Source organism: Amblyomma mixtum, chromosome 2 (genome assembly GCF_055824585.1).
Source record: "Amblyomma mixtum isolate Tamu chromosome 2, ASM5582458v1, whole genome shotgun sequence".
Taxonomy (NCBI): Eukaryota; Metazoa; Arthropoda; class Arachnida; order Ixodida; family Ixodidae; genus Amblyomma; species Amblyomma mixtum.
In genome coordinates, this window is record NC_143013.1 from 20,451,680 (window position 1) to 20,476,896 (window position 25,217).

Consider the following 25,217-nt stretch of genomic DNA (forward strand, 5'->3'; position numbering starts at 1 on the left):
TACGCTTCCTAGCAACTCTTGTGCTGTGTCTTTGTTCTAGTCGTTGTTTTATGTGCTTTCTGTCTGTTGTGTTCTATAAAAAGTTCTTTAGCTGGCCGTGAAATTCAGGTGGAGCACTATGTGACGACGAAAAAACTCTGAGTAGGTGTTTTACTCTTGGCACTGCTGTAGGCAAAATTTAACATTCTCTATGCTTTTTTAGGCCAGCCAGAAGTGTCTTTGCTTTTAGAGTTCTGTCTTTAAACTTGCCATATAACCATCTAACAAAGGTTTGGCTCTCTTGTGTCCCTGACTGAATTATGTGCAGAAGAATGCTCTACTTGCAGTGGTGACCGCTTCTTTGTGCAGATGCATGGAGCAAAGAAACGATTGCTTTTTTTTTGTTTCCTTGATGGTTGTTGCTTAGCTGCATACTAACATATGCACGGCGTGAGCCTGCTTTTTTTAACCAACATGCTTCTCTGCATTGTGCTCACAGAGGGGACTCTTTAGAATGCCTCTAATTTCACAGCCATTGCAGTGTACATAGTTTGCTATTGTTTCAGGCTTCCGGGGATCATTAAACCTAACCTCCTAACAAACACACTCGTTATAAGTGGCAACATGCTGCAGGGCAGAAAATTCTTAATTTCCCGCTGAGCTCTTGGGTCGCATGCTAATTGCTAGTTGTGTATGTTAATCATTTATTGTATCCTTGGCTGCATAGTTTTGCATTTGCTCTCTTAACACTGAAAGTGCCAGCCACTTAAAATTTCTTAAAACAGACATATAAAAGAATCCTGCGTTATAGTATGTGATAGCAAAAAGATCTTTATTTAATTTTTTTTTTTTTGAATTTGGACCAAAGTTTTAGAGATGCACTCTGTGGTGCACTGCTTTCTTTTCAAGTAGGACTGCCTTATGGGATAGTAACGCAGGATAACAAGTGATCTTTAGAAGCAAATTGCGAGGGATTTAAACTTATCCACTCACTGTACCTGCAGCTTACATGTGCCCAAGTCTTGACATATGGTATTTTGCTGTCTGTACTGTTACTTAAAAATGCATGAGGCATCACTACTTGCCTGTGTCGTCCTAAGCACTAATGCTAAGGCGAGCCCAATCAGACAACTGAGCCAGCGTTGTCACCTGCAAAGGGGATGAATGACCTTCAGTAGCACCCATTCTGTCCTTTCCTTGCAGGTGGCAATGCCAGTCCAGTCAGCTTGTTAGCCTTGCATTTCTGCATTCAGCGTTGTAACGCAACAGATGTTTTGTACTCCGAGATGACAAACTAGCCTAAGGTTTTAACCAGAGGCGCTCGTAATTAAGATGGACCGCAAAGGACCATCTCCGCTTAGGACTTGGGGCAAAGAACTTGTAGAAGTGCTTAGGGAAGTTTAGCGAAGTTTGATCGGAGAGGGGCGGAGAACTCCTTATAACCAACCCTTTTTTTTTTGCAAATGAAGTGGCGGCACTGGGGAGGAGGGGGAGGGGGGGGGGGGGGGGGGGCTGGTTTGCCATTCTTTCCTTTTCTTTTCTTTTTTGGTTTTTGAGGAGGGGCACATGGTTTTTCTCGTAGCTTATGTTTTGTTTTCCCGAGGATTGGTTTTTGACATTGTGTTCTTATTTTGTTTTTTTCCTCCTTTGCGTGGTCGATCTTCCCCTCCACCTTTCTGTTCCTTCCCTGCTCCTCCTCTTCTCAAACCCCGCTTTGTTGCTGCCACCCTGTTGTGCGCGCATCATCCCCCCAGCATGCTACGTCGAAGCTGGCGAAAAGGAGTTGTCTCCACTCACCCAACCTGACCCAAATGGTAGTGTATGCCTCACCGAGAACGAGACCGTGAAGTCTGCCCTTGTCTTTCCTTTTTTTTTTCTGGCTGTTTGCTCTATTGTTCCATATTTTTCTCCTTATCCGTTGTCTGTGACCACTAAGATTCCTTCCTTGTTTCATTGCCTGGGTGTTGGCTGGTTCCTCGTTTTGATGACTGCCTCTGATTTGCATTTTCTTCGGGGTCACTGTCTCTCGTCGCTCACCTTTTCCCACCCTTCAGACTCACTGCGGCCTGCGAATGCATCGTTGTGCACTTATTGCTTTGGCGAACACCAGCGTGTGTGGCAAGTTGACTGCAAACCACCGGAATGCATAGTGTGGCTTGCCAGCGTGTGTTCTGAATTTGAGCCGGTGCATGTGCCTGCTGACAAGCCTTTTAACGATGGCAGCCGAGGAGAATGAGGTGCCAGTAAATGTGTGTGTGCTGGGAACAGAGGTGTTGTCCTTCTTGGGAGCCCGGAGGATACCTTTTTTTAACTGGTGTGCACACATCTAATGTGTGTCACTTGCCATCTGTGGGCAGTTTCCACATGATTGGTGGCCTCATCTCTCTCTGGTCAGTGCCTGCGTTAACAGTAATTTGCAGAAGCCTACAGTAAGCAGCTCACTGATGTTCACTGCCGAACAGGTGTGCGCTTACTGCATAGCTTGTAATGTACTAATGTAGTGGAATGGAATGCTGACTTAAACCACCTACCACTTAGGATGCCTGGTGTGTTGGGTTACTAGAAGCTTGTTGTGCATGCATTTGTTGTCTCACACATTTCCTTGGTATTTTTGCACATCTGGGTTTGTGTTTCTGTTGAGTGCTATTTTTATGTGTTACTGTTTTTAAGCATGGGTTTTTAGTCAGTTTTGTGCCTTAATGAGCTGTGTTTGGTGCTAGTAGAGTTACGATCTAGTTGCTAACTACACTAATGGCTGTGTAGCTAGGGTAGCCTATTGTGAAACTGGCTGGAGGTTTACTTGCATCACATGAAAGTACTTTTTCTTTATTGCGTTAATTTCTTGAAATAATTGGTTGGGCGCTAGGATTTATGCCTCCCTTAATAGGGACACAAAATGTAGCGAAAACCAGGCCACCTATGTCGACAGGGTGGGCCACTCTGTACGTTTGTTCAAAACAGAAGTACTTTGTCAGATTTATCAGTGCCTTGAATAGCAAGTGTGACCAGATGAAGATGTAAGAAAAAGGTTTTTCTAGACCCTACTGTAGGTTGAAATAATTCTAGACTGCGCCGTACCTACCTTTCAATTTTGTTTCTATATATAGTATATTCAGTATGAACACAAGGCAGTATTACACGCATACAGTGTTTGGAAGGGCAATCATGTTTCTGGTAACTTGGCATGCTGTCGCCTGGCGTAAAGCTCTGCAGTTTTGCACTGAGGACTGGTGCTATAGTACAATGTGTCTGCAGGATAGCAATAAACATGTTTTCTTGCAATGCAGCGTGGATTTGCAAAGTGCCTAAATGAGGTTGTATATAATTTATTAGCTAACATAGGCACTGCAAGCTGTGTGTGAACCAGGACTGCTGGTCTTGCTACTATGGCCATGTGCGTGTCTTCATTTGGTCACACTGCTATAGGGGATATTCAAAATTCCGCAAGTGCGCTTTCCCGCATAACAATGTTGCCCCAAACAAGATGGCTGACCATGCGTTTCCAGCTGAAACAAAGCAAGAAAGACTGTTTTTTTGTTTGATTCTCCAAAATACGTTTTTTACATTCTATCCACACCTTTAGCGCCTGTCCTGATGCCCACATAGTTACTTTATAGCAAAGTCGGCCATCTTGTTTGGGGCAACATTGTTATGCGGGAAAGCGCACTTGCGGAATTTTGAATATCCCCTATTGCTTATTTCTTTTTGACGTACTGTCGCTTTGGAGATGAGAGTTTTCACACTGGAAAGCTGGTGAAGTTCGGTCTCAGGAAGAAAAGAGGCGGTTAGTGTCAGCTTCAGGTTTAAATGCGTTCATTACTCTTAAAATCATTCCCTTGCCACTGACGTCTTTTCTTGAACGGCACGTGCGTGCTACAGCAGACGAAGAAGCGGCCATGTCTGGGAACTCGCACCTGGGCAACATCACTGCCAACACCCACATGGAACCCGCACGTGCGGATTCCATTGTCGCCTCCGGCTCGCCGGCCGAAGAGAACAACCCCCGCAAGGAGAAGTCTGTGCTGCAGGCCAAGCTCACTAAGCTGGCCATTCAGATAGGATACGTTGGTGAGCACTGCTGGCTATCGCTTGTTCCTTTGTTAGTTACTGTGCCCAGAAATATCCTGGGTTGCTGCAGCAGTCTGATACTGCCGAGGAACCTGATCACATGACGGGTGGTAGCACAATTAAGTCAAAGTATCTAGTACAAAAAAAAAACATGGCATCGACTGTAATTTATATTACTGCACAATACAAAATTTATGCTGAACAAAAAGATGGATAGCTGTGATATGTAAAAAAAAAAAATTGGGGAAATACACTTCAAACAATTATAGGCGTGTTAAATGTAGCAAAAGTAAATGTTCTTGCTACATTTCCTGCCCTTCTTACAAGTGTGTAATGTCATGAGAGAAGTGGGCTGTAATAAAGGTCGAGGTGGGGGGGAGGGGGTGCATTTAGGCTTAGCTTTGGGCATAGCTTGGCTTTTTCTTGGCTTTGAGAAGGGATGCTATGTTGTATTGGATCAGAGATGATGCGGCTACTCGCATAAAGAGCATAAGGAGTACAAGCTACCTCATTCACAATGCTTTCGTTGAGAAGAACGTGCCTGAATTCACGTGAAGTGCTGTGAACACGGTATGTGGAGGCTTTGAACTCTGATGTCTAGAAAGAAATGAGTGCTATGTGAAATGCAACTTGTAGCATTCGCACTGGCGCTATTGCTCATGCTCAGTGCATTGCCTTTTCTCCTTGCTGCCTGCAGGGTCAACGATAGCAGTGCTGACGGTCATCATCCTGGTGGTGCGCCACCTGATCGAGGTGTTTGTGGCGGAGGGTCGCGCCTGGAAGAGCAGTGACACGCAGCACATTGTCAACTGCTTCATCATTGGCGTCACTGTCCTGGTGGTGGCCGTCCCTGAAGGTCTTCCATTGGCTGTCACTCTCTCCCTCGCCTACTCTGTAAAGGTGGGCACCGTGCCGGCTTCTTGCACCGTTCGCGGAGCGGCTCTCCGTTGTTTCGAGGGTACCCTGCTGTCTCCCTTGGACCCCGGGCCGAAAATGCTGGCTCATAATGGGACCTTGCAACACTAGCTCCTGAAACTGGCATTCATTTGTCCTTGAAGCTTATGCTCTAGTGCACTGGAAAGTACTAGGGTAGAAACATACAGCCAGTCATACATTAAAGGACCCCTGACCCACCTTTGCAAGATTTTTATGTGTTTGTTTAAATATTTGCTACACCGTATCATCAGCATACTGGCCTGTTGTGTCAGAAACACCATGGAAATAATGAACCATGGTTTGACCAAGAAGAACGAGAAATGCAGTTACAAGCATGTCATAGTACAAGCATTTTTAGGAAAGTACTATCAGAAACATAGCATTGCGTTGTGTGTTCGGTCCTGCATTTGGGCCGAGGGGGCTACAGGAAGTTGATGGATCAAAATGTCTGGAATCAAGGATGTCTCCAGTTTACTATCCACACACAAACAGCATATATATTCATGCTTAGCTAGGCCTGAACAGAGGTGGCATTTTTAATCTTGGTGACACTTTCGCTTGTGCTAAGTTGTAGTTTGCAAGATAGGAACATTTATGCTTGTTTGTTATGTGATGGTAGAGCTTTAGCACTTCAGTGCCTGTTCATTTGGCACTGTATCTAAAGTAGGTCTCGATATGCAGCTCTCACTTGTACTGAAGTGGTAATTTTTCCCTCTGTTTCCTTTCAGAAAATGATGAAAGATAACAATTTAGTACGTCACCTAGATGCCTGCGAAACCATGGGTAATGCAACATCAATTTGCTCGGACAAGACCGGCACATTGACCACCAACCGCATGACTGTAGTCCAGAGCTACATATGTGGTGAGCTTCTCTTCTTAATTTTTTCTTTGTATTGAAGCTGCTTTTGTTAGGTGCCCGTTAGGTATTGGCATAGTGTGTGAACCTTCTAGTTTAGACTTTCCTACCCTGTCTTATTTCTTAAAATTTGCACTGTTTTATAACCACTGGTAATTCCACCTTTCAGGTGTTCATCACAAGTCATCGCCAAGATACGAGAACCTGCCGCCCACGGTGGCAGAAAAGATAGTGTATGGCATATCAGTGAACAGTGCCTACACGTCCAGAGTTCTTGTAAGTGTTCATAGGTCTGCTTTCTTAGGTTATTGTCACCTTATTTCCTACAGCAGAAACTCAGTTATATGAACTTGCCTGAAACATAATCATTTAAATGTAGTCATGGAGAATGGCTGACACTGTTGCTATTGAAATTAATATGTATTTGCTGACTGCTTAGTCTCTGATGGCTTGCTGCTTGTTCACTGGTCAATGCATACCATTTTTATTGTTTGTTTTATTTGTTGGCAAGGCGTTACTATTTGCGAAACTGCTATTATTTTTGTAGGTTATGGTTGCCCTGAAGAGTTTGTGATGGCATTATAATTGTGATAATATTTCTTATCAAATTTTCCTGAGGCCTTACTCCCCCCTCGCATTATAGTTGTGCTGATAAGAAAAATTAATTTTTCTGCCATGGTAGTATTGTTGTTTCCACCGGTGTCCATAACAACAATATAGCAACAATGGCATCAAAAAAAGAGAATGTAGCTGCTAATATTCTATTCCACGAAAAATGCCTAAATTTTAAATTTTTCGTAGAATCTCAGAATCGCAGACAACTATGGGCCTTACTCATGTGGGTCCATGCTGCGTTTTTCATTTTATGCTTTTGGACATTGGCTGTAGCGGTGCAGGCTGAATTGAAACTGTGAGCCAAACATGGCCTATGATAAAGGCATGCTCACGTTCATACCTTGTAAGAATTGAGGGAGTGTAGATATCTGAAATTTTATTTAGTGTAATAGTATTTGCTGTTTGATTCAATTTGCACTGCACTTTTCCTGTTGAAAGTGACCAAATCTACGGAGCATGTAAAAATCACATTTTCCTGTTCGCTCGAATTCATACCAAACAGCTTGGTGTTTCTGAAAAGCGCTCAGTAATTCGGTTTAAGGCATCTCACACTTGTCACGTCAGTTGACTTCCTCTCTCCTTGTAGAATCAAAAAGGAAAGGTGCACGGGGTTCTGTAATTTTGAGCATCAGAGCCTTATGCACATGTAGTGTGTGTCTCGCACAAGAAGCTGTCTGTGCTTTTCTGTTGATAGTGTATAGAGTCATTCTAAGGGGTCCCAACTCTGTCGTTTTTGCATGGGCAGCCTTTCTCTGTGAAAGCCTCCATATACCTAGTCTGCCTGCTTTACTAAGTTGCTTGTGGTGGAAAATGGAGAGTGATGGCAAACATGAATGTGAGGATGGGTTGTTGTTTGGATTTTAAGTAACTTCAACTATTAGTCACTTTTTCTTAGTCATCAATGAGTCATTGAGTAGTTAGTGACTTTTCCTCTTGGTTGTACGTGACTGTTCTTTGATGCTATGGAGGCACAGTGCCACATTTTTCCCTGAGCAAATATAGAAGTAGCGCTGAAAGTGATCACTTATGAATAAAACGCCTGGTCGTCCTTCCCTTGCAGCCCCCTGAGAGCCAAGGTGAACTTCCGAAGCAGGTGGGCAACAAGACAGAGTGCTCCCTGTTGGGCTTCGTGCTCGACCTGGGCAAGGATTACCAGAGTGTTCGGGACGACATCCCCGAGGAAATGCTGCACAAAGTCTACACCTTCAACTCGGTCCGCAAGTCCATGAGCACCGTCATCCCGCTGGACGGCGGCCGGGGATTCCGCGTCTACACAAAGGGCGCCTCCGAGATCGTCCTTAAAAAGTGAGCTCCTTCTCGTGGAACATGGACCTTCTATAGTGGGGAAAAGGCACTTGCCCCTGACATATGCTTCAAATTGTTTGGAGCATGTTGATTATGATTATGTGCAAGTGGATTGTGTGCAAGAACTCTTGCACATCCTAGTATTAATGCTGGGTGGCGTGTCTTGTGTGCATTCAGGTGCAGCTTTATCTTTGGGTCTGGAGGTCAGCTGGAAAACTTTAGGCAAGAGGACCAGGACCGCCTAGTACGGACTGTCATCGAGCCCATGGCGTCCAATGGGTTGCGAACCATATGCATCGCCTACAAGGACTACATCCTGACGGTGAGACATATTTCCCTGGTGCTTATTGTTGTGCCACTGCTGTTGTTTGCTGTGCACTCGGTCACGGTTATTTCCAGTACAGATTTTCCAATTCAGATCGTCTATGGTGAGAACAGGTTATGCGAGAAATTGAATCTAGCCATTAGGAACCCATTATGAACATTACTCTTTCATGAACAACACTGTAAATTTGACACTTCCGTTTATATTCGAGCCCACTTATAATGGCCCTACTTATAACAAATGCTTGCTTAGTATGAACAAAAATGACCAGACCATCACAGCTTACATTAGTGCTATGGCACAGAGTCTCGGATAGAATGAAAGTCTACGGACATAAAATTCAGTTAAAGACGCCGGGAACTCATGTGCTGGGGCACGCTGCATAATCTTCATTGTGGTCCTAAATGAACATTGATGCTACTTTCGCTTTTCGCGCTCAGACCGTGAAAAAGGTGCAGTTTACGCAAGAAAAAGACAAGGTAACCAGGCACGAAATTTCTGAAAGTGGGTGACGACTCCAAGAAAGGGAGTAGGCACCTCATCTTGCGTCAAGCTGCGTCTCCCTCCCGCTAATTTCACGAGAGGGTTTTCGAACCATCTTGAATCATAAGTCCGCATGCACCGCTTAGCCAAGGTCGCAGTGAAAGGAGTACCTGGACCATTAGCTGAGATGCACGAGTGGGAGCCCACGCCTTCGAGCGTGCTCCAGAACAACCTTTCCTTCCTTCTTGCCGCGGGTCACCACGACACCGCACGAACTGCTTTCGTGCTGCCACTTTCCTCCTTGCAATCTCTTTGCTATCGCCGTATTTAGTGCTCCGCTGTGCTCTGCGTTCAGGCCGACGGGGATGCTCAACGCGGAAATGGGTGCCTAAGAGCTGCGCTCTAAATAAAAAAAGAAAGCTGCTGCTGGTGCTCAACATCTCCTCGGCTTCTACGCACGAACTGTGAGGCTTGCCTGCTTCGGGAAAAGAGAAGTAGTGGCATTTTCATGAATTGCAAATGGTACCTGTCGTCCCCTTCAAACAAGGGACCCAGTGAATTGTTTTCTGGTAGTTCATGAAAAGGGAAATCTTATCACGCCTGAGCTGAACTTCGTGAAGAGACTCTATTTCATTCCGCACTGGAGCGCATTTGTCAGTTGCACCGGTTATTGCACGCACTGATGAGTGATTCCTTAGAAGCCAAATTAAACGTTGCAGGCTTAAACAGCCCAAGCGCTTGCTTCATCAAATACTATGTGCGCTTGCATGGCTCCTCTGCCAAGGCAGTTGTGCCAAGTGGACATCGACGCTGCATATGAGCTTCCCAAAAGGCCCTTTCTCTTGCTCTGCATCGCGAAGTTCCCTGTGCTTTATTTTGACCCCAAAAGTTATTCTAGCTTAGGCTGAACTGCGTGATTTTAAATTGGCTGCTGTCGCCGCCGCTGCACGCACACAGAGTCGGCATATCTGCCACAAAAGGCTTTCACTGGTTAATGTTCATCAAAGACGGTGTCCTTGCAAAACCTAAGTGCTGTAGACACAGAGATGACAGTGCTTGCAGGTACAAATTTTGTGTCTGGTTGATTTATGCCCCAGAAGTAAAAGCGGCCTTTCATCATGTGTGGCACTAGGCCTGAATGCATGGCGCCGATCACCTGGCCTGTTGACCACAATGCGCAAAAACGTGCTAGCCAGTGTCAAAACGTGGCCATGCCAATGGAAACTAATGAATACCTCATAGATTTCACAACGAAAGTTCACCCAGTGGTTGTCACCAATATTAGTTATTATATAGTAAGTTATTAGTTATAACATCAGTTATTAGTTTTTTCCAGAGTTTTTTGCACTGGGGCAAGGGTTTCACGCATCTCAATCAATGTGAGCACAAAAGGTAGGGCGTAATGTTGAAAATGCCCACTTTACAGCAATCGCAAATAAGATTCTTATTGGTCGGCAAGTGAACACTGCAGTGTTTTGTTACAGCACCGTTTCAGTTAGAAAAAGTTTCATGTAATTTGTTGCCACATAGGGAACCTTGTGTTAGTTTACCTATGTTTTATTAGCCTTTAATGCATGCAATAGCTCAGTGCTTGAGAAGCAGTCCCTATCCATGGGCTGGAAGACACTGCAGAGAGGCTACATTCAGAGGGAGCAGCTGAATGCTTATGTGAGTGTTCTTTGCTAAGTTGGCCTTTGAGTGCATATTTTCCATTCACTGGTTGATGCATTGGTTGCATTCTTGTGCTGCCCGATTTTTTTTTTTTTGTCTCTGCAATGTTGCAGTAATTTGTTTGGCTTTTTGTGTTAACACGTCAGTATGCGTGCATTCACTGCAGGGGTCAAACACCAAGGCCAACGAGGTAGCAGTCACAGAAGAACCAGACTGGGAGGATGAAGACAACATTGTGAAAGAGCTCACCTGCCTCTGCGTGGTCGGCATTGAAGATCCCGTCCGGCCTGAAGTGAGTGTCTGTTTGGTAGCATTTGCAGAGGAGGACGGCAGTCCTATCGATGCTGTGGAATTGGTTACTGTGCCTACTGCTTTTCAATGGGCAGGAAGATATACATAGATTGAGTGCACTAGAAAGACTTGACTTCTTCAAATTATTGGGAGGCGGGTGGCTGTCCTAGTCAAGGCCATGTCAACCTTCACAGAAGTCAATACTGAAACATGGGTCCCCCTCTTCAAGGGCAATTGTATTTGGTCTTGTTTTTATCCTGCATCAGGTATCTGAGACAGACAGTCAGATCAGGGTTCAAACTTGTTCGTATAAAAGGTTAACCAGTTATCACAACAGTTTCTCTTCATTTGCTCATTGCCTGGTCACAACACTGGCATTCGCGTATCACATAATGGCACTTTTTGATGGCATTGTTGACATTTTTAAATTCAGGCTGGATGTTACTGAGCTGGTTCATTATTTTATTCCGCTCATTCGGGTTGTTCGAGAGGGTGTTCGTTCTTTTTGCCAGCGTGCGAAAAATGGGAACGTGCGCGTTTCTCGGAAAGCTTTTTTTTTTTTTTTTTTGTGACCATAAGGCTGTCACAGAGTCAGTCATGATAAACTTATGTTAAAAATTTGCATGAATTCAAGTATCACTGAATTGCCTGTAGTCCCGTCTTGAGCGAACAACCCTTTCCACTTTTCTCAGGTTCCAGAGGCCATCCGAAAGTGCCAGCGAGCCGGCATCACCGTTCGCATGGTGACCGGTGATAACGTCAACACAGCCCGGTCCATCGCACTCAAGTGTGGCATTATCAAGCCGGGCGATGACTTCCTTGTTCTTGAGGGCAAGGAGCTCAACCGGCGGATACGAGATTCCAACGGAGAGGTGCGTTCTTCAAGAACTGACACTGGAACTGGTCGCAACGAAAAATTGGAGCTATTGAAGTGAGGCACCATCATTAGGAGGCATGTTAATGATTGTGAGGGCTGAGCACAAGCTTGTGAGAGCTAAAATTGGGCTTTCTGTGTAGCCTGTTTATGTCTAAAGCATTATTATTTTCTGGGATAACCTTTAATGCAATTGCTGAGGACTCAAGCTTCTTTCATGGAAAGCAAAATGCTCGGCCTCAAGGTGTTTAAATCGATGGTAGCCAGTCGGAGACCAGGTCTTCCAGAGCTTCGAGGTGTTCAAAGTGAGCAGCGCACAAACGTGGCGCCATATTTTTTTCTCAGATCCAGCAAGCGCTGCTGGACAAGGTGTGGCCCCGTCTGCGGGTGCTGGCTCGGTCGTCCCCTCAGGACAAGTACAACCTGGTCAAGGGCATAATTGAGAGCAAGCTCCGCGACAACAGAGAGGTTGTCGCCGTCACCGGTGATGGCACCAATGATGGGCCTGCTCTCAAGAAGGCCGACGTTGGGTTTGCCATGGTGAGCCGCACTGCTTGCATGCCGGGGGTAAAGGTTGCACCACTGGATTTGCCGAGACTGGCACAAAGGGAGGTGAAAAAGTGAAGGCCCACTAGTTTAGCAAACTTTGGTGTCAGTTTAAGGATGCCGTACTTTCCAGCCAATTCTTCGGACTTGAGGGGGGGGGGGGGGGGGGATCATTGAAATACCCCAATGATCAGACAGTCTGGAAAATGAAGTTTGGTGAGGAAAAAACGTAGCTCAGTTTCAAATCTTAATTGTGATATGACTGGAAGAAGTGATAAATAGCGTCAAGCATTTTCTCATCCTTCTGTGCAGGTGCATAGTTCTGAATCCTGGTGAGTGACTTTGCGTTGTGGTATTTTATCTGGAGATCAATGACTGAGTGATGTGATGTCAGAGGCACAGTGGGAGTGAGTTTATGTTAACAGGATGAAAAACGAGCACGTGAAGCTTAGCACTTATACGCTCTTGGAAAAGTGCCCATGTGATGTTTTGTAACTAACGAAAGCTTATTCCATAGCCTTCGTTGCAGCTGCTGTGATGTTCGGGGCCTGTTTGGTTACCTCTGTGTTTGCACTTGTTTTACCAGGGCATTGCTGGCACGGATGTGGCGAAAGAAGCCTCTGACATCATCCTGACCGATGACAACTTCACCAGCATCGTGAAGGCTGTGATGTGGGGGCGAAACGTCTACGACAGCATTGCCAAGTTCCTTCAATTCCAGCTCACTGTGAACACAGTGGCTGTCATCGTTGCCTTTACGGGTGCCTGCGCTATTAGGGTGAGTGACCGGTCAGCGAATTGGGTGGAGTTTTAAGGCACCAGTGTTTGTAGGGCACATGTGGACAATTCGGAACGCTAACAGTGTGGTGCTGGCAACCTTAAAATATCTAGTTGAAAAAACAGAAATAGCACACAAGAAACTGAGCATAAGTTTGTTCTTAAAACCGGGGTACCTGGACAAGAATGGTACAAATTTCTGGTCATCTATCAGAAAAGGAAATGAGTGTAAGTTATTTGTAAAGAGGAGTGGGGAGCTGGATGCTTCAATGTAGTTGGGGGGAGGGTATTTGACGGGGAAGTAAGGCAAAGTATACTGTAAATTAGCATGTAAGGGCCGCTCCGTGTTAGGCCTGCCTCATGTAATGGCTGCACCCCTTACTTGGCAGCCGGTAAATCGAAAAAAGAAAGAAGGATTTCAGCCAAAAGATTTGTTTTTGCATACATAATTTTGCCCGCCTAGTATGTTCCGCTGGGAGCTAATAGACAGTAATACCCCTGTCACACTAGCAAATTTAATGTAATTCGAATCGAATGACATTAGCACCTAATGTCATTAATCGACTGCTACACGGGAACATGTAATGTCATCAGGTTCGAATGAGTTAGGGGAACTCATTCGCATTCGATCTCGAACCGAATGTGTACTCTGGACACCAGATACGCGGCAGGAACAAGCGACGCGAAAAAAATAATGTGCACACTGCCAAACTTAGAAAGTGCATTTATTTAGTTCTGCTAAAAAAAGTTATTGTTTGTGTGAATCTGTTCACACTAGAGGCTGTCGTGGATAGCTGTTACTCTAGGTCTCAGCTGTCTACCGCAGCGGCCGAGCGTGAAGCAGCGCCTTTCCCGCGAGCGTCGGTCATTTTGGGATGCGTGATTCTTGTTGGTTGGCGTGCCATGTTCGTTAAGCTCGAAGGTACTTAAAGACGTAACTGAGCAGTTCACCTTTAGGAAGTCGTTTCCAAGCTCCGCGCGTGACCGTGCACCGCCATGTCAGCCATTTTGTTTGTTTACATTTATCGGATTTGTGGTTGACTTTGTACTTGGCTTGGCTTTTGATGGCTAAAGTGGTGCAGAATGGCCGCAAATAATATTTTAAGCTTATAATACACCACACAAATGTTCTCAGCCGCTTTTGAAACACTGCACAACAATTTCAAACATATTTTATGCGCGCTGATGTCGTTCAGTTGGACTATTTTTTTTCACTGATCGCCGATGCCATCATTTTCAAATGACATTATTTTTTTTGCGTGTAGCACCGACAGAGACCGAATGACATTCGATGCATCAAATGCCATTAGGTTTGAATGACATTAAATTTGCTAGTGTGACTGGGGTATAACTGTCTACGACATTCGGTGTGACCATGGATGCGTCGTCCTGTGCGCCGGACTAGTGTTGTCTGGAACCACAAACCCACGGTGCTTTAGCACTTCTAACTCCTCCTGTGCACTCGGTGTTCGTGGCAGAAAGGGCAAAACATTATTCCATGTAAAAGCTAGAATGTGGTGCACCCACGCTGTTGGCGCGTTTCCTTGCGGCGACGCACCGCCCACCAGGCTCCGAGCGGCAGTGGAATACACTCCATAGTAGCGTGCCGTTTGCCCGGTGTTGCTAGATCTAGTGTGCTTTGCATCAAAGTCGCGGCGAAAGTGCTTTGAATCTGGTCTATCATAAAAGTTCTAACCTTGTTCCCTGTTCACCATCACACAATACCCTGACATTAAAATGAACGCGTAATTGATTTACACAAATCCTTCGGCAGTGAAGTGCGCGGAAAAGCAGGCGGTGCGAAGGCCACCTCACATTGACGACCATGGGTCGGACGTGTGGAGCGTTGGTGCAAACTGTCGGCCAAGGCATCATTAGAGTTTTAGCACTACCGCATGGTAAACATGGTAACTGTGATGATACGACAATTGTGGCTAGTCAAGCATGGCAACGGGCAGTTAATCTGCTCCGGTCATTGGGCGCTTCAGGATGCCGTGCTGTAGTCTGAAAAAATTAACAAAAAAAAAAAACACTGGCCGCACCCCAGCAAAACTGAAAAAATAAACTGCGGCCCTTCTTATTTATTAAGTTGCTTTTACAAACTTAAAATACTATTGTAGTGTCTTTGTAAAAATGAACATGAAAGTTAAGGTTACCTGTCAGCTACCGTTAAATGGCTGGCTGTCACCTGCTTGGCACATTGATGACAATATCACTCTGCATGAAAGAGTAGAATTTTCTCTTCTGTACATTCTTGTGATGGGCTAGAATTGAGTGGGCATGCCAGTGAGAGAACTGGTGGTACTTGACACGTTGCACTGCGCTACGCGTTGCATAAGCTGTTGAGAGTCAACCGAACCTCTTCCTGATTGCCTGCGGTCTGCCCCATACAGGACAGCCCCCTGAAGGCTGTGCAGATGCTCTGGGTGAACCTGATCATGGACACCCTGGCGTCACTGGCACTGGCCACCGAGATGCCCACAACGAGCCTGCTGCTGCGAAAGCCCTACGGCCGCACCAAGCCGCTCATCTCGCGCACCATGATGAAGAACATCTTGGGGCATGCCATCTACCAGCTCACCGTCATCTTCCTGCTGCTCTTCCTCGGTGCGTTACACGTTGTAGCTACACTAAGTATTGAAGAACCAGTAATAATAAGTGGGAAACGCAGATTTGGGGGTCGGCTTCACGGCAATGTCCCTGTCTGACATGGTGCCTGCAGTTCTCATCGTTGTTGGCACACCATTCTGCCGATGGATAAATGAAAGGCGCTTAAAAGCTCGGAAGAAGTGCTTCATTACCAAAATAAGAATAGTTCGTGAACTTCCTTATAGCTGCGTTCTTCAAAGTGCTTCATTACCAAAATAAGAATAGTTCGTGAACTTCCTTATAGCTGCATTCTTGAAGTAGGAGTTAGATTTGTAGTGCGCACTGTGCGCAAGATGTGTCTGAACATTAGAAACCTTGTACAACTTCAGTGGCATTCTTGTGAAGTAATTTTTCAGCACTGAGACTCATCACTAGGATTCAGCACTGAATCTAGTTCACCCTTGGTAGAACATTTGGTATTGGTTGTGAAAGCTGTGCTGTGAGCTGATAAATTCTGTCGCATCTCGGCAACAATGAGTGCAGCGGTTATAGCAGCAGTTTTTCAGCCAAAGGTTTTTGCAAGAACAAGCTAATGAGATGAGCCATAATTGCACAAGCTCAGACCAAACCTAATGAGACTTTGTCTGTGACCGAGAGAGCTCGCACCTACATTTCTTTTTTTGTTGTATAAGAAGTCAATATTGTTAAAATGAACTGGTTTGTGAGCCTTCTATGTCACAATGGACGTCGAAGATTGAAAACTTAGCGCAAAATAAATTGGCTCTGGGAATTGCAAGCTCCTTGCTAAAGAAAACACTAAGACTCTCTAAGGCACTGAAATTATCCTGAGTTAAGCTGATGGTGCCTTTATAGTTGGGTGATAACTGATGCATACATAGTGCTTGGCTAATGCTGGGCTAAAGTAGAACAAAATGCTTACATTACTAAACTGGAATCATCACTGAGGTTTGGGATGCATGTGAACTTTTTCTATTGTACGAAGCAGAGCACTGATTACAGTTTAGATCGGGAAAGCACTCAAAAAGACAAGGACACTGAAAGGGACGGACACACAAGCATGCTGTGTGTACATGTCTTTTTGATTTTTGGTGATTTTTTATGTGATTTCACGATCTAAACATGGTTAACCGGCTAGCCCAAACTCTGCTGCTTTTGATTACACGGTTGTCGGTTTTCAGTTATCTGCTTGCGGATTTGTGGTTTCTACTATAATTTTAACGAATGCATCACATTTGCATCGTGGAGTCTTGTCATTGACCCACTCACGACTTTGTCCACATTTGATGCAGGCCCAGAGATATTCGACATTGACCCCGGCATGGGGGTGCGTCTCTCGGAGCACTTCACCATCATCTTCAACACGTTTGTCATGATGACCCTGTTCAACGAGGTTAACGCCCGCAAGATCCACGGGGAACGCAATATTTTCGAGGGCCTCCTAACCAACCCCATTTTCTATAGCATTCTGATCATCACTGCAGTTGCTCAGGTCAGTGGGCTTCTCTCTGTTTTGGCAGAAAAACCTCTTTCATACTTTGCAGTCTGTCCAAGCATAAATTTGTTTTTTGTTTACATAATTTCAAGACCTGTACTAAGCTGATTTTGTGGTTATCTTATTGGGTGACCATGTTTTCTAGGTCTTGTTGAGTCATACTGGAAAAAAAAATAACACATAGCGTTTCATTTGCAAACTTATCTATGCTTTCCAAGTTACACTCCTTATACAGTTGCCGACCGATTTTTCGGACCCGGCTAGACCCGAAAAATGGTCCGAATAATCGAACAGTCCGAAAAATCCGTGAACTTAAAAAAATAAACTTTTCTGTGAAAAACCAGCTTTCAAAATCGCGGAAATCGCCGCTCTCCATGTTCCGCCTGCAAGCGATAATATGAGACTCTATCTGAGTCATAGCCGTGCTTTCTTCATGCCCGCACTCTATCACATCATGATACCAGATATACAGTAAAACCTCGTTAATTCGAACTCGGTTTATTCGAAATCCCGCATAATTCGAAGGTTTTCGGCGGTCCCAACAGTTTCCATGCAAAATTTGCCGGATAATTTGAACAGCCAGCGCGCCCCTATCCGGATAATACGTAGGTTTAAACCGTGGCCTCCGTGATTCACGAAAAGAAAAATGTGTTGCCAGTCTCTGAGGCCAGTATAGTTGAGTTGCCGGAGTGGCAGCCAGGCGGCACTGTAAATCAATTTTCGGTTTCCGGTGGTTTGTTGTGCCTCAGCGATCTGCACAGTTGACTATTAGTCTCGGAGGCTAGCTTTAGTTGACAAAGCAACAACCAGGTGCCACTAGGTCACAATTTTTCTGGTTCCGTTTCCGTTGTTTGTCTATCTCGTGGCAGGCGCTGCTCGTAGCGTTTTGATTGTTCGGTGCCGCGATCAAACATGTTCTGTGTTCAGGCGCGTTTATACTCCGACGTAGCGCGCGCGCGCGCGCGGCACGGCGACGACCGCGGACGTATCCGGCGGCTTCAGCGCACTCTGACCGCAACCATGGAGCATGTCTCTATTTCGCGGCTCCCGCGCCGAAGCCGCCCACCCAGTATGCACTGCGCACGCCTCCCGCGCCACTCCTCCCCTCTACCCCCTTCGCCACTCGCCTCCTCTCCCAGGCGTCGTGTCGAACAAAGAACGTTCTGCGCTCGCGTCTGAGCTCCGCTCCAAGCAGTGCCCCTAATCAAAGGGTGGCAGAAGAGCGAGCAAGCGCCCCCCCCTCCTCTCCCGTAGCCACAAGTAGTAGTCGCGTCGGAGCGCCTGGCGTAGCGTCGCCGATCTGACGTATCCGACCACAACCGGCTCTCGCCCGCGCGCCGAGAACGTCGGAGTACATACGCGCCTCTAACTACCGCGCCAAGCAGTCGCGCATCGATGCCTACTTCAAGTGACCGTTTTTCAGGTAAAATAAAGGTGCAGTGTTGATGCAGCCATGTTTCGTACGTTTATTTCTCATTTTTCGTCGATTTTTGATAATTCGAAAATCCGGTTAATTCGATGATTTTTCGCGGTCCGACGGACTTCGAATTAACGAGGTTCTACTGTAGTGCGATGCAGCCGCGGTCATGCCGCCAATGAATGCACTCGCTGCGCGAAGCACGAACACTCAGTTTGTATGGGGCAATGACGTTCGCGAAGACCGCGAGGTAACCCACGGGAAGACGCGAGCGGAAGCGAGCGCCTTTGAATGGAGTCCCCCCCTCCCCTCCGTCTACCGCGTTTGCTGCCCCGCACTGCGGGGTGCGTCGTCCAAGCTGCGATGGACGCTGCAGCTGTCCCGCTGTACCGTTTTAAATACGATTACGCGCCCTTTGTAGGCCATCTCGATGGCAATGGAAAGCATCTCATTATCTCGAATGGCAACGATGGAGAACAAATAGCCAAGCCTATCCAAGCCAGTCCAATCGCGCCCGCCGAGCCGATTACGTTTAAATCCAAGATGGTGCCTTTCACGGTGGCAGCAAACGGTTTGGTAGTGACAGTGATGCCCATTCGCGTCTATATTAGGCCGAAATAACAAACTTTCGGTTAAAAAACGATCACCACAATATTGTTGGCGTCTATTTTAGTCCGAAAATTCGAACTTTTAGACTCCGCAAAGTCCGAAATATCGGTCACGAAAATGTACACGTTCCTGTGAGGTGCGCGACGGTTCCTCAGCTAAGTCCGGAATATCGCGCTAGTCCGAATTATTGGAGTCCGAAATGTCAGTCGGCTACTGTGTATGTACATACTAGACAGGGAGGACAGGGTAAAGAAGCACACATCATATCAATTGTGTGCCTTAAAAAGTTTATACTTAACACATGCTTGTCTTCTCATACTGTGTCAAGATTGAACAACTGGCATTTTTTTACTTTGAGGGAGAGGGTGACGCCCTAACAGACACTTTCTTTTTTTTTTGAATAATAGTACTAATATGGTCATTTAGTACCTATGCTGCCATCTGTCTGGCAGCAACAGCAATGGTGAGCGATGTCGTTCAACCCATGAGTGGGCACTCAAGAGCTACGTGCTAAAAAACAAAACACAGGTATTGCCATCACTGGCCAGTTTCAGAAGTAAACGGTGTGCGTCGACTGATTTTCGGGCCATTCACTTATGGGGGAGGGAGCTTTGAAATCCCAGAAAACGGTCAAAAAACAATTTTTTTTTTATAACTGTTGTATCCACACGTATGCTTCGCTTTTTATGCTGTTCCGAAGTTTCATTGCTCAATTCGACTGGGAAATGCTCTAAAAAATTTGTTTCATGAACTGGGGCAGCTGTGTTTGGCGATGAAATGCTCGAACAGTTAGTGTTTTTCTCCGTTTCAGTTCTGTGACTAGATGCTCACGTTACGAAGCAAATTCCATCATGACAATGTTATCTATTTTGACCCCATTTGTTTTGTTGCCTTTCTATACTTGGGGACAGTTTTCTGTGGTTATGCAGTGGAAGCTACATAGTCTGCTATAAGTGATCATAATTAGGCCTATGTGAATATTGGTTTTTTCGCTCGAAGCGAATAGTAATTTTTTTTTTTTTGAATAATTTCAAAGTGAATATTCCTGGCTCAAAAAAAAAAAAGTTTAACGGCACTGTAAGCATTTTCAAAATTGTGTGTTTTTCTAACACACGAGGCTCTTGCATGAAAAACAGTGTTCTTTCGGATAATTGCGGATATTCGGTCGAATATCCGAAATTATAAAATATTCACACAGGCCTAACGATAATATCATTACACTCAAATTAAAGTGGATAATATAAAGGTAAGGGTTAAGGCACGCATGGATGTGGTTACTGGGGGGCCCAAGGGCTCTGTGGAACCCAGTTTGAGGACCCCTGCTTTAGTGGTTCGTGAGGCTGAGACAGCCACAATATCAGTACGCTGCTTATCACGCTGAGTGCACTCGTGATAATGGGGGGAGCAGGGTGTGCACGTTTATCACTCCTTACCTGCAAAAGTACAAAATCGTGATAAGAAGCAGGACAGATAGGCCTTGCCCGATGCTCTGCCCTCATCACCTTTTTTGTTTGCGCCTGACATTTGTGAATGATAGGAAATAAGCGAGTAGTAAACCTGTCTCAGCCATTGTGTTTTTCTTCTGCCTGCCACAAGGACTTCAATACACTATGTGTGATGTGCAAATATTCACGAAGTGGAAAGTGAGGGAAGAAAACATATGGTTCTCTTTGGAACTAAGATTTTGGAAATAAAAAAGATTTCATTACACTGCATACTTTTATATTGAGATCAGACTTGTCTGTGGCATTCGAGTGAATGGGATGTAGGGAATCTCGACCGTTACTGTCAAGGCCTTGTGGTATGTGGCAGTCGCTCTTTGGATTGAAGGGGAGTTCAGATCGCATCATAGCATGTGTCATGAGCTCTGTGTTAGCCTACGTTATCATACTCATAGGAACTCGTGCGTTTAGATGAGTAATGAATATTCTCATAAAACAAATCTGTGCTCAGTGATCTCTGCTTAACTAGCTTTGCAAAGTACTTTTCCTTAAATCGCTGCGGTATCTTATGCTTTATTCCTTTAGCTCTAGGATTAGTTGGGTTGGATGCTTGTATAATCATAATTCTGCTGTTCCATTGTTGAGTGTAATGACTTCTGAGTCATTCTATGCTTAAGTGGAGCTGTTTTTTCTAATCTCTGAGGGTGATGTAATACTGTTTTTAGGGTTGCTTACTTTTTAGTAAGTATTGTTTGTGCCTTCAGTGGCTAACAGTGTACTTTCTTTCATTTAATTTTCTGTTCTATCTTACAGCTCGCTTTAGCCATTTAAAACTGTTTTCCTTGCATTGTGGTGCGGCTTGTGTTTGAGATTTTTCTTTTCACCTTCGTAAAAAAAGGGGGCACGGGGAGGATGTAGCATTGAGAGTGAGGTCGTTAGGTGCATTTGCATGGTGCATGTCACTAGTGATTAGTGTGTTGTGTGTAGATCATGTAATTTCTCTGTGCTTTAGGCAATTCATTGTTGGTTTAATAAGCATGGCCACTTACTGTTAAGCCTAAAGCTTTTTTTGTTGTTGTTGTTGTTGTTTTGCAAAGCGATGTCCAGTCTGACAGCAGTAAATGTAGGCAAAGTAGTTTTACTTACATGAGTGCTTTAAGTTTGTATAACTGGAGCAGTGAGTTTTTTCGGTTAAGAACTTGTTACTATCAGAACACCTGCGTGGCTATTGTGGAAACTGAAATCGGATATACAACACAGCACTATGTGACCAATGTTTTGCTCCTTGCAACAAGCCAGTCGGAGATTTTGCCTAACACATCATTTGTGTCTCCTTCTCTTTCGCCTCTCCTGCCAACCTCTGTGGGTGTTCACCCCTGCAATGTGCGACAACCACTGCCGGGCGCTTCATCATCGTGTGCACCACAGGTGATAATAGTGCAGTACGGTAGCGTGTTTTTCCAAACGAAGGCCCTGTCCCTGGACCAGTGGCTGTGGTGTGTGTTCTTTGGATGTGGCACACTGGTGTGGGGCCAGCTTGTGACCACCGTGCCGACCAAGCGCATCCCCAAGACCTTCACTTGGGGATCGGGCGCCCCCGAAGAGCTGCACGCCACAGCCTCGCTCGTCGAGGACGGCAGTTCGGGCTCCCTCTCGCAGGACGTCAAGCGCACGGGCCAGATCCTCTGGATACGGGGACTGACCAGGCTGCAGACACAGGTGAGTGCGCAAGGGCCGCGCCTGTCTCCCACGCGCCTTTCTTGCACTTTTTTCTTCTCTGATAGAAGAGAAGGCTGTTTCAGCCGGCCTCTGTGCAGGCCGGGTGCACCCTTGTTCCCTCCCCCCCTGCCTTCATTTTCTCCTTGTGAAGCCCAAGAAAAAAAAAAAAAAAGGAGGATGCATTTCCAAGTGGAGACAGTACACAAGAAAAAGCTAATGCCAAATGGCGCTATGGGTAAAAGATAAATAAATAAATAAAGTTTCTAGCAAGGTGGACATTAAAATGCCCTTTGGTACCCTGTGCGGCGCACTGCATTGAAGGTGGGCAGGCAGTAACTGAATAACAGCGCTCTCTTGTGCAACTTATTTCACGCGGTACCTTCAGCTCGACGCTTCTTAAAACATGTTTACCTCTGTCTGGCGGACGGTATCCAACAGTGCACAGTTGCTGCGATGATGGTGAGTGCAGAACACTACTCGGTGATGCACAAATGCCTTTTAGGGCTCTAGATAAAAGACAATGGCAGGATATTGTCCACGAAATAATGTCAACTAGTATCATGTGCACTGCTTTCGCTAACAAGGAGATGTCCCATATTCTTGTGGGATGGCTTGGATCGTTGTGACGAAAAACTTTGCAGAGATCACATCTCAGAATAGTGCTGTCGTTTAGATGACAGCATGCGTGTCTTCTCTTGTGTCTTCAAGTGTAGCATCCAGTTAGGACTATCATTTGCAAGCAGTTTCTTGTCGCACGAGCGGAAAAGAAAGAACAGCTGAATAGCAGTTGCATAAAATGAAATGGTGTGGACTCTGCAGATTTAAGCACAATTTATGCAAATGGAGAAGGGTAAAAATGATGCAATTACTTTGTAGCAGGCTCCACTTCTGCTTGTTCTGCTCTGACAAATGTGGATGTGCATCCTCCTTTTGGGGCATTTGCCTTCCCTACCTTCCAGCAGGTGTTTTCTTGTTTTAGTTGTGCTCTCTTCCTCTGCCCTCTTCTCTGCTTCTCCTTTCTTTCAATCTTCTTGTCTCTCTCTCTCTCTAACCTCTGTCATGAACTGGCATCCATATGGGGTTTGTCAGGACTCCGCACAGGCTGCAGAATACTATTATAACACTTTTCTACGAGCTCTGCAGCTTGCAGGGTTGTGTACTGGAATCAGATCTGATGGGCACTATATTCTTGGCTCTTTTTTTTACATCCGCTGCTGGCACCTTGCAAAAACAGATAATTGCTGTCTAGTTAACCAATGTTTAGAATATTGAAGCATTCATATTGTGTCAGCTTACTGTCAGTGTTTGAGAACTTAGTTTCTTATTCAGGGCTCCCTAATGTTTCTTTTTTTTTTTTTCGAGGCTCCTAAATTTTACTATTCCTGCTACCAGCAAACTGGTTGTGACCGGGACTGTAATTTGAGGATGTGACATAGGAGCAGACTTTGCTTCAAAAGTTAGTTTTGTGGTCTCTGTTTTGTGAGGCCAGTGCTGTTAACCCAAGTGCAATGCCCCAGTGGTGCGCGAGGTCAAGCTACTGTACAGAATTGCGCAATAGTGGGCCTTGTCCCCCTTAGGTGCTCATGACCTCCTCTGCGTGTCAGTTACACATGCAAAGCCCTGTGCGGAGTCCGCCATCCCCGACAGTCACCCAGATTTGGTATATGCCACTTTACAGAGCTGTAGTTAAGCTGCTTCCAGCTTTAGTGCAGAACCGGATGGATTTTGCGTAGCTGCTTAGGCAAGGCTTCTGCTTCTTAAAAAGTGCTAGCTGATCTTTAGCTCTTGCGATGAATGATGAGATGGGGTTACATTGTATAGGCCAGCTAATATTTAAGGTGGTGTAAGATAATCAGGGCTGTAGTTTAGCAGTAGGAGATAGGCGCCATCAAATTTAGACTGTGCTTTGACAAGCTCAAGGCACGCAAGATGTAATGCTTGTCGCTAGGAAATGCAGGGCACTATAGGGCTTACTGAACATGCACTGGATTGAAGTAGGTGCTCTTTGTGAATATGCCTAGGCGTTAGCTTGGTACTAAGTTTTCCTTTGCTTTCTTTTTTATTGCTTGAATCATGGTGGAAACGATCTGCCATTGTAGTAGGTACTTTGATGCAGTTAAATGTTGAGATCCCATCAGCTGGCGTTAATTAAAAAATAGCGCCTACCATGGCCCGCTGCTGTTTCTCGGAGTTTGCAGTGTAAATCTGCTTTGTATTAGACAGATCTGTGAACTCCCTTTGAACTGGCACATGCGTTGACAGGATACTTAGATCATGGAAAAACATGACTGTTGAAAAGTCTGTTGTCGAAATAACACACACTAAGCCATTGCTTTCTACCTTGTTTTTGTCGTAAATAAATTTGCATATGTATACAGTGTTTAAATGTAATGTGTACCTACGTAGTATATGCAGTGCACTTTGTGATGCTTCTGTTTCTAAGCTATGGCCTGAGAGTGAATATGCACAAGAAATGTGCCAGCATTGAACTAGTGCAATACAAGTTGGAATAAAAAAAAAGGAAAAAACAAATTAACTTTGAAAAAATGTTTATCACTAACCAAAAACTGACATAGTGTTGTCATTAGCAGCATTGTGCTCTTAGACACGCATTTTTGATGGTCTCCCTGTGTGTGTATTTGGCAGAGTCTGCATGGTCGTTTGCTGTGCAGTTGTAGCATGTCGAGACTTATGCACCGTGTGGGAGGGGTGTTAACCTCTCTGTCATCCCCATTAGCTGCCTGGAAGTGCAAGTGTGGCACCCGTGTTGTTGTTGTTGACAACACACACAAAAGGGGGGTGCCTCTGCTAAACAGGCTTATCCGAGTGCAGCGTTTGCGCCGCCTGTAGAAAAGGCTGCGCACGTCCCGTTTGGTACCTCTCGGAGTGTGTTGCTGCTGTAGTGTGTAGTCGTTTTTTAGTTTGTGTGCAAAGGTGTGTGTGTTTGTTTGTGTGTGTGTGTGTGTGTGTGTGTGTGTGTGTGTGTGTGTGGCATTTGGCTGCTCTGCATCTTGCCCACATCTTCGTATGTGCGTGTGTGTGTGTGTGCGTGCGTGCAGTGAAGGAATGACTTCTTAGGCCTAGGCCTGCAAGCTTAATTCATGAGACGTGAAGTTTGGCCCCCCTAATGTGCACACTGTGCTTGCCTGTGTGCATCTTAGACTGTCTGCATTGCTGTTTTTTATTTCTCTGGTGTGTTG

The 25,217-nt window shown here is 45.4% G+C and overlaps 1 protein-coding gene across 23 annotated transcripts in view; it reads left to right on the forward strand.

Moving 5' to 3' along the window:
- Positions 1-25,217, forward strand: part of PMCA (plasma membrane calcium-transporting ATPase 3) — a 131,815-nt gene that overhangs the window by 71,517 nt on the left and 35,081 nt on the right. For 16 of the 23 annotated variants that reach the window (XM_089570736.1, XM_089570748.1, XM_089570751.1 and 13 more), the window contains 14 exons: positions 1,734-1,793; positions 3,859-4,047; positions 4,745-4,947; positions 5,712-5,847; positions 6,011-6,117; positions 7,517-7,761; positions 7,939-8,083; positions 10,407-10,532; positions 11,224-11,403; positions 11,751-11,945; positions 12,538-12,729; positions 15,122-15,335; positions 16,628-16,827; positions 21,727-22,017. In XM_089570736.1, coding sequence (XP_089426862.1) covers positions 1,734-1,793; positions 3,859-4,047; positions 4,745-4,947; positions 5,712-5,847; positions 6,011-6,117; positions 7,517-7,761; positions 7,939-8,083; positions 10,407-10,532; positions 11,224-11,403; positions 11,751-11,945; positions 12,538-12,729; positions 15,122-15,335; positions 16,628-16,827; positions 21,727-22,017 — 2,483 coding nt within the window. The remainder of the gene's footprint in view (positions 1-1,733; positions 1,794-3,858; positions 4,048-4,744; positions 4,948-5,711; positions 5,848-6,010; positions 6,118-7,516; positions 7,762-7,938; positions 8,084-10,406; positions 10,533-11,223; positions 11,404-11,750; positions 11,946-12,537; positions 12,730-15,121; positions 15,336-16,627; positions 16,828-21,726; positions 22,018-25,217) is intronic. The other 7 variants (XM_089570746.1, XM_089570749.1, XM_089570757.1 and 4 more) reach the window with 3 other exon arrangements.